This window comes from Triticum dicoccoides, chromosome 4B, assembly GCF_002162155.2.
Source record: "Triticum dicoccoides isolate Atlit2015 ecotype Zavitan chromosome 4B, WEW_v2.0, whole genome shotgun sequence".
In the NCBI taxonomy this organism is placed as follows: domain Eukaryota; kingdom Viridiplantae; phylum Streptophyta; class Magnoliopsida; order Poales; family Poaceae; genus Triticum; species Triticum dicoccoides.
In genome coordinates, this window is record NC_041387.1 from 242,935,593 (window position 1) to 242,944,531 (window position 8,939).

General features: G+C 44.1%; 1 protein-coding gene across 2 annotated transcripts; it reads right to left on the reverse strand.

Annotated features, from left to right (window-relative positions):
• Nucleotides 1–1,227: 1,227 nt before the first annotated feature.
• Nucleotides 1,228–8,267, reverse strand: LOC119295893 (CLK4-associating serine/arginine rich protein-like). 2 transcript variants are annotated; one of them, XM_037574327.1, is made up of 13 exons: nt 7,938–8,267; nt 6,637–6,675; nt 6,418–6,566; nt 6,167–6,242; nt 4,806–5,094; nt 4,626–4,732; nt 4,474–4,521; nt 4,190–4,393; nt 3,364–3,531; nt 2,023–2,150; nt 1,785–1,911; nt 1,524–1,622; nt 1,228–1,450 (listed from the first exon to the last, which is right to left on the reverse strand). In XM_037574327.1, exons 1-13 carry the CDS (start codon nt 8,132–8,134, stop codon nt 1,426–1,428), a joined length of 1,656 nt encoding a protein of 551 aa, XP_037430224.1. In that variant the 5' UTR covers nt 8,135–8,267; the 3' UTR covers nt 1,228–1,425. The 2 variants fall into 2 exon arrangements, with proteins under 2 accessions (XP_037430224.1, XP_037430225.1); XM_037574328.1 differs by having other exon boundaries at nt 3,430–3,531; nt 7,938–8,265.
• Between the last annotated feature and the right edge of the window lie 672 nt (nt 8,268–8,939).

An 8,939-nucleotide genomic window follows, 5' to 3' on the forward strand; every position in this document is an offset into this window, starting at 1 on the left:
GTGTTTGGTAAAATGCTCGTGCTAAATTTCTTGTCTGTTCTTTGGAGAATGGATTCAAACATGCAGCATATATACGAGCACTAAGTTGAGTCGTTCGACGAGGAGGACTACACGGATGAAACGGCGATGATGCAAGCAATCCTTGCAGACGCGAAGCATGCAGAAGAGCATGTCCTCAATATCAAAGGATCGATCAAGGGTCATCGAGTGCTCAATCATGACAGGGCATGGGGCTATTCAACGCTAATGGGCGGCTACCTTGCCCCCACTTTCCGCTAGCTCTTTTGAATGTGAAAAATGTCTTCGATTGCCTCTAACATGCGTCTCGTCCTTTGATGACTACTTCATCTTGAAGAAGGATGCCATAGGAATGATTAGATCTCTGATTACCAGAAGTGCACGTCGCATTACAATAGGATCTCACCAGAAAGAACCTCCTTGTAGTATAACTATCAATGGACATGAATACAACATGAACTACTATCTGACGATATCCATCATCATCAGCTACCTTGGTCCAAAAAAGGTCTCACAGGTAGAGACGATGTGAAGAGGGCATTTCGAATGCTCCAGACCAACTTTGCAGTTGTTCGTGACCTGCTAAACATTTGGATGCAGAGACCTTATGAAATGTCATGACATATTATGTGATCATGCACAACATGATCGTGAAGAATGGGGGTGAAGATGATGCCACATCTTATGAATTTGAGAAACATGGATGATCCTGTCGAAATTCCATATCAAAATCCAGCCACATTTAGTGAGATTGTTCAAATACATCAACAGATTCATGGTCACGTAACTCAAGGGAGATTTGACTGAGCACCTGTGGAGGGTTAAATGGGACAACTAAACATATGTAGTTAAATTCAAGTTTGAACTACTTTAATTTGTAAACTTTGTTGGGTTGTAATTTTTTAATCAGAACTACTGTCGCATTAAACATTTTAAATCATTTATGATTTGATATGTTGTTATTTTGAGCTTGCACACTTAAAAAAGGCGAAAGTTTAGGCGAAAGTTTAGGGGACAACTATGGATGGCTGGCTCCCACATCACCACAAACTAGTCCTCACCAGTCCATGGCGGAAGTCTAGGGGACAACTTTGGATGGCAGGCTCCCACCAGTCTATAGGGTGTCCGATTTGGGGGGGTCAGCATTGGAGGAGCCCTAATACTCTAGAGCAACTGGCACAACCTAATCTATCAACAATACAGCCCACGTAATAAGAGTCACGCACCTCTTGGACGATATTCTGCTCATAAATATCACAATCACAAATACACTGACTCTACCCTATCAACAATGATGGGATCCAGGACTTCGCTGATCGGTACATAAGTAACAGGGCACCAGGAAGCCTAAGTAAATAAAAATTAAGCACCACGCACCATAGACAACCAATGAGTTCTGAGATACTTTCAGTGCCTTGATCTGCTTCTGTACCTGCAGTACTACCGCTCTTCAGATGGTATGCATCTTTAAATCTTCTGGAACATACCTATCCACCATGAATTACCTTGGAGAGTGAGAGGGTGACCTTGAACAAGACAGTGAAAGTGAATGGTTTCTTCTTGGGCTTCGGCTCCTACTACGGCTTCTGCTATAATGCCGCTTTCTGCACAGGAACAGTAAACATCTGGCGCTATCAACAAAATCATAGTATCATGGTAAGAATATATCTTTGGCTGGAAATAGCCTTCAATGAACCATTTGCAATGCATAGAAAATGCAGCAACTTCTATTAAAGTCATCAATTAATGGGATTGATTCAAAGTACCTTGGTGAACGGCTAAGACTTCTACTCCTGCTACGGAGCCTGTATCGACCTACTTCTGCAAGTTTTTCCTGCCTTTGCCGTTCCTGTTCTCGTTTCTTTGCGGTCTCAGCAGCAGTGTCTTTCCGAACTGTAGCACAAACAGAAACTTAATATAAATTGCATATGAAGATAAATGACCAAGATTTCCCAGGATCACTATCGCAGATAAGAATGAAAAAGAGAAGTAACAAAGACATACTTTGTTTGTTAAGCTGTTTGCTCATTATCCTTTTAAGACGTTCCTGTGGTGTTTCTTTCTTTTCAGCCTGGGGAGTTTTACCAAGTCCTCCAGAAGCACCCTTTAGTTTCGCTAGTGCTGATGATGTGCTGTTGACCATAAATGCATCACAGGTTAGTACATGCCTACAAAGAGCAACTACAACAAGACCTAGCAAAAGTGAGCCCCTAAACGTCCGCGGATGCGTTCGGAAGCGTCTGCGGACAGTGTCCCGTCATCCCTCATTCTCACACATTGCAACTACACTCCCCATTTTCACAATGACCATTTGATCTACGTACATAAACAAACTAGCAAACTAGCTACTCGTCATTGGATATGTCGGTCGATGACCTGGTTGCCGCAGCCGCTGGCCTCATTCTCATTGGCGGCGGGGCGAATCTACAGCGCCTCCTCCTCCGCGAAGAGCTCCTCACGCTTCACATTCGCCTCGCCGATAAAGCAGCGGTTCACCGCCACCTCGAGCTCAGACTGGATGGACTCGAGGATGGCCTGCTACTCCTCCGCCTCCTACGCTTGGATGAGCTTGAACTGCGCATGCACGTCCTCCATGACAAATCCGACCTGCTCTAGCGCCTCCGGCTCACCCTCCTCTCCCGCCTCTTCCTCTATCTCCTTGTCCGGCGCCTCCTCCAACATCTCCTACTTTGGCGCCTCCTCCATCTCCTGCTCCGGCACCAACACCACCTACTCCTCAAACTCCGTCGAGCTCGGAGGCAGGCAGGCCACAATGCGAGCAGCCTGGATCTCCAGGGTTAGCATTTTGTAGTACATAATCTTGCATCGAACCATGGCGATTGGTGGACAACGAGGCCAGAACACAAAGGGAGAGGGAAGCGACGTCGAGGTGGCAGCGCGAACAGGAGAGAGAGGGAGGAAATGGGGACGGCTAGGCTTGAGCTCCGCCGTCCAGCTTAAATAGCCAGGCTTGGCCCCTCGAACAGCGCGCCGGAGCAGCAGCATGAATGCGGACCAGTAACCTTTTGTCGAACGCATGGCTTTCCGCATGGGTCCCGCCCGTCAGTCACGTGGAGGACGCGTCCGGGCCTCCCCAAATCCGCCCCACATATGGGATGGGATTGGAGGTGCCGAACGGCCCGGATGTTTGGGCCAGGTAGGGGATACGGTTGGGTGGCAAATTCATGACCGGGCAGTGACCGGACCGTCCGGGCGGACATATGGGACAGGTTTGAGGGGTCCGGTTGTAGATGCTCTAAGACCGAAAATAGACATAGCATCCTGGCAACAGATAAATGCATGACTGCAAATAAGTTTAAACTCTTATAGACAAATATAGCATACCAATTCAAACAGCTTGGTTGCACATACAGCTTCTGTGTTTGTAAGGATGTAATCATGTTGACAAACCTGGCAGGTGGTTTCAAAATTTTAGCACTTTTTTCCTGTTCCATGGATAAAGAAGATGCAGGATCACTGTGAAGTGCCTCCAGAATATGGACACCTGATGACCTGCAAAAATGAAGGAGTGTTATAGGCAAACAAAAAAAAAGTAGGAGCGGAGATACTTAGGTCAGAAGCTCCACAGCTGATGGTAGGTTTATGCATGCTAGATCTTATATCTTTCACATATCATGTCTATCTACAAATCAGTTACTCCATCCATCCAGGTTTATAAGACCTATTATTCCTGTCCCAAGTCCAAGTAGTTTAAGTTCGACCAAATTTGTCTAGATCTTGTGATATTGACTTGGGAGTTGTTTAGTTAGGTTTACTGTGGCTTTAATTATAAGCCAAAAAGCACCTATTTGAAAACCAAAGCCAAGGAGCATGCTTTCAAGCCAAAAACTAAAAGCCACAAGTTAAGCCTAACCAAACACCACCTTGGTAGCATGGATGCTGCTTTTTTTTCAATAAACTCAGTCAAATTTAAAATGGTTTGACTTAAGACAAGATTAACAGGTGTTCCTAACCAAACAACTCAGTATAACTTGGATGGAGGGAGCATAGTTTTATGCCAAAAGTAGTACCCTCTTAACCTTGTCTTCACCTATCCTAATCCTGACATATTTGGCTTTTAAGATAATAATAAGACCATGACACTAAGCTGCACTGGATAAATGACAGCAATTGAATCTTTTTGCAAATATTAAAGGTCAAGTTCCCCGACCGGTTAGGTATGTCAGCTCGTATTGGAGACGAAGGCGGAGAGATCCCTGTAACTTTCAGATCACTGGCATCTTCTGAACCTCCAAATTCAGTGATGTATTCAACTCTTGGAGGCTTAGCCTTGCTTCGGTAATTACTATCAGCATGTGTACCATGGGTATGACGTCTGGATGAAGGTGAATGAGATCTTGACCGCGACCTTGATCTGTCAAACAAAATATCATGCAGTCAAGCAAAGCAAAGAGCTTATGGTAGATCCAACCAACAAGAAGGATAGTAGCATACCTTCTGCCTCTTGAATATGCTTCATATGATGGGCTTCTCCTTTGTTCCCTTAATTATAATATATATGATGTTAAAAGATTCAGACATGGTAGTCAGTAAAACTGTCACTGTTATTTCGATTTACCCATTCAAAAGCTGACAGACACTGTTACCTATAAGGGTCACGATAAGATACCCTTCCAACAGAACGTACTGCCTCCCTCTCTCGCTCCCTCTCAGATTGAGAAGCCTTCCTTCTATCTCTCCGACTCATTTTTTTCTGTATAATTTCTCATGTTATTTCCTACAAAATGCAAATAAAGACACTTATCTGAAGCTATTTAAGTACTGACAATGGATGGGTCGCCTTTAATAATTTCTTTCTGCCACTTCTCCTCTTCTTTGACCTTTTTGTCCATGTAAACAAGCCAGTTATATCTTTTTATGCCAAATTCCTTTGCTAAGTTTTCCATTTGCTCATCACTGCTATCATCACTACTGAAGTCCTTGCCATCCTCTTCTCCTTCCTCTTCATCTTCATCATCACTGGGCACATCAGAATGTTCATTTCCATCCCCTTTATATGAGTATCCAACCTGCGAATAAGCACCTTTGCTAACTGGAGCCTGTGATGATTGAGATCTGTTGGAAACAAGAAAATAAATGAAGCATAAACTGGGTGCACTGAAAGGAACTGGCAGACCTAATAATAAAAGTAAAGTCTAACTAACATAGTCATATTTTCATCATAGCAACAATGTTAATTACATCAAATAATAATAAAACAAGAGTAACTTCCGCAGAATAACATACAATAGAATATTGTCATAAAACTTAAACTGAAATTTCCATCTCACAATTATTTTCTAAAACCTGGCATACAAGATACAACCTCTAGCTTTGTGATAGTTTTTCCAAGAATTGTAGTTTTTTGAAATTTACTCTAGAAACAGACAAACACGAGCTCCGGGGGTTATACTCAGTAACAACGTAATAGACCTCGATACCCGAGGGTTATATTCAGTAACAACATAATAGACCTCGATACATAACTCTGGTTTACTTCAGTGCAATGGAAAAACATTATAACTGGTCTTCCATTGGTAAATCTTGTTCTGCTTTCAAGTGGCTGGTCCAACAAAGGGTTTAGTTTTTAGCTTGTGTTACAGGCTGGCTTGATAAACTTTTGAGCTGTGGACAATTAAGCTAATTAATTTGATTAAACTTGCAACAAAAGCAATTGTGTTTCCCTGAGCTGGCTTATCCGTGAATCTGAAAGTACCATGCTCATATTGGCACATCCACTCAAGATGAATAGCTTTAAATTCATATATGGCTTTTCCTCAGAAACACTTGTAAGGACAAGACATTATATGATCCTTCAATATTGGTGTGGCCTTTCCAAGAAGAAAACTCTACATTATGTCAATATATGACCTGTCGATATGACCAAATGGGTTAACTTATTTCAATTTTAGAAAGTGCTCCTATGCTCGAGAGACATAAATGCACATATTAACAGAATCAGGAGTGGGGACAATCTTTGTCATATGCATCACCCATTAGTAAACATAGATATCATATGATTTACTTATGCATGTTCCATTTGGTCAAGCACAGAAGCACTCCACTTCAACTCTTATGGGTGGCACTTAAGATATCCATTTAAGCAGATAAGGCTAACATATAATCTAAAATTGATGAGTAGACTTACTTCTCAAAGCTAAAAGGAAGAATAGCTTTTGCTGCCAACTCTTGCGCAATATGTTGTAAACCCGCCTCATCAGAAACTGCAGAGGAAGGCAAATAACTGTCTGGGTAGGTAGCATTAGAAAGTGAAAAGACCAGACAGATGGAAAAGTGAGATCCTTTACATCAGGACGAACCCATAAGTAAGCAAATGGAAGAGTGACAGCAAATCATACAACAACAGCAACAAAATTGAGAAACCAAAAAGGTACCGACATCCTCTACGACGATGCTTAATCAAGTCCCGGTAACGTTCAAAATTAACAAAATCCTCTAGCTCCTCCTCTTCTTCAGATTTTTCCTGAGTTTGAAAAGACCGAGGGCTAGAGTCACGGATGAAGTCAAGTAGTGCACGGCCATCAAATCTGCACATTAAGAGAATGGATATAAATTTTCTTGCTCTTAACATGGTTTAGCAACTCAGATAATACATACCTGTCAATCAGAATATCTTGTTTCCCGTTCCATGGTATCCTGCAGTACAATGAGTACAGTAAATCAGTGGTTCAAATGCTACATTCAAGCGGACATGTAGCGATTTTCTCTTTCTAGATAAACTCAACCAGAAACAGAGACACACATAATATAATTGAAATATTCAAAACTTGTGTCGGAGCTATATGTTAGCCATGTCATTGTCATTTTAAACAAAATTCGAACTGAACCTACTTTGGTAGTACTCCAGCACATGTGAGATGAGTTTTTAGGGTCATGTAACACATTAGACACATATATCAGAACTCACAAACATGTCCACTTTCATCCGTACTAAAAATCTACTCCCTCCGTCCCATAATATAAGAACGTTTTTGACACTAGTGTAGTGTCAAAAACGTTCTTATATTATGGGACGGAGGGAGTAAAACACAAACAGCTGCTATGTCTGCCTCATGTACATGTTGTCCTAAATATATTTACAATACAATTCTTTGCGTATGCGCTAATGCCGCCTAGATTTAAACCCATTTGGATGAACAAATTTCAGTCATAACATAAAAACGGCTACAGTTCAAACGAGATGAAATGCTCTGAAAAATAGAGAGTTTTGCTATCAATGAGCTTGCTTCTACAACTATGCGGGAAGAATAAATTTAGCTAATTTTCTAGAGCAAGCATGAAAATTCTGTAAGCTCCAACATTATTATCAGCATGTGCAAAACCAAATTCCTGGTTTCCTGCAACACAGGCCAAAACTAAATATTTACACAATATAAAATCTGAGCACCTACTAAACCAATCACAGCTAGGAACTGATCAATCTATGCTTCAGCACGTGGCTGAATCCAATCTATTACAAAAAAAAAACATTTTGTCAACTTCCCCACACCATCAAACGGGCCCAATCAACTCTAGAAAATACCACACTTTATTTGGCACATTCACAAACAAGTAAATATGCCGCCTTGAAAATGGAAACAAAATCCTATGCACCGATAGCCAGCGTCCTAACTATTCATAGAAGAGACGGGTTACAGAAACGTAATAGATACAATCTAGCCAATTGATGAATTACCGGTGTACAGATACTGGTTTACTACAAACACTTGCAAGAGGAATCTATTCGTTGCACGATATCATGAAACTTAATCTGCATCCATTAGACAGCACTGCCGATCCATCAGATGGACAGCTAATTCGACCAAATCCAGCATGCTGCTGTCATAACAAACAACACAGCCCATCACATGACATCAACTGGACAGACGGAGTGTGCGTGAGAGAGCGGCGGCACGCACAATCCCTGCTGGTCCTCGGTGGCCTGATATAGTGAGTCGTCGCGGTGGACGCGGCACCGGGCGCCGGAGACCTGGAGGGACTGGTGCGGATCGCCGCGGCGGCGGGCGAGGTAGGCGTAGCGCCGCTGGGCCCGGCGCCGCGCACCGTCCATGAGGTCGTGGACCTTCCGCTCCGACCGCCGCGCCTCGTGCCACATCGCACCCCTCCTCCCGAAAGGTTCTGGAAGCTCTGGGGAGGCGGTTCTGCATTAACCTAATCCTAATCCTAGACGAAGATGCCAGAGGATGCGCCGCAACGGCGGAAGAGAGGTGGCCAAACGGGCCGGCCCGGCCGATTGTAATCGTGCCTGGCACCAGGATGCGCCGCAACGGTGGAGGAGAGGTGGCCAAACGGGCCGGCCCGGCCGATTGTAATCGTGCCTGGCACGGCCTGTGTAATAATCATCCTCTGGCGGGCCGGGCCGGGCCGGCCCGCGTGTTGCAGTCTGCAGCCCAGTCATGGCCCAACTGATAATTGGGCCGGCCTGTCAGGCACGCTGGCCCACCTGCTGTTTGGCCTATTTGACTTTTTTGGCCTATTTTTTCCTACTAGGCTAGTATTAGGTCATAGTCATGTCGGCCCGCGTGCTCAGCCTAGCAGCACAAGCACGACCCATGGCGTACCGCGTGCCGGGCCCGATCTGTTTAGCCCGTGTCGTGCCTGCCCATGGCGGGCCGTGCCGGCGTGCTTGTGGGCTGGCCTGATTGGCCCCGCCCGTTTAGCCAGCTATACGGTGGAGAAAGATAGGTGACCAAGATGTCGAAACCCCACGACCGAGAGGGCTCCTCTCGAAGGGGGCCACATGTCACCCAAACCAAATTTGCCACAAGCACCTGAGCTTTGGGTTGACTACGTCAAGTTCAGTTTGCATCCTCTGCATAGTGTAAATTACAGTAGGCCCAATCTATATCTAGAAAAACGATTGATCTGAGCGTTCCTCGCGAGCGAGGCTGAGAGCGCTT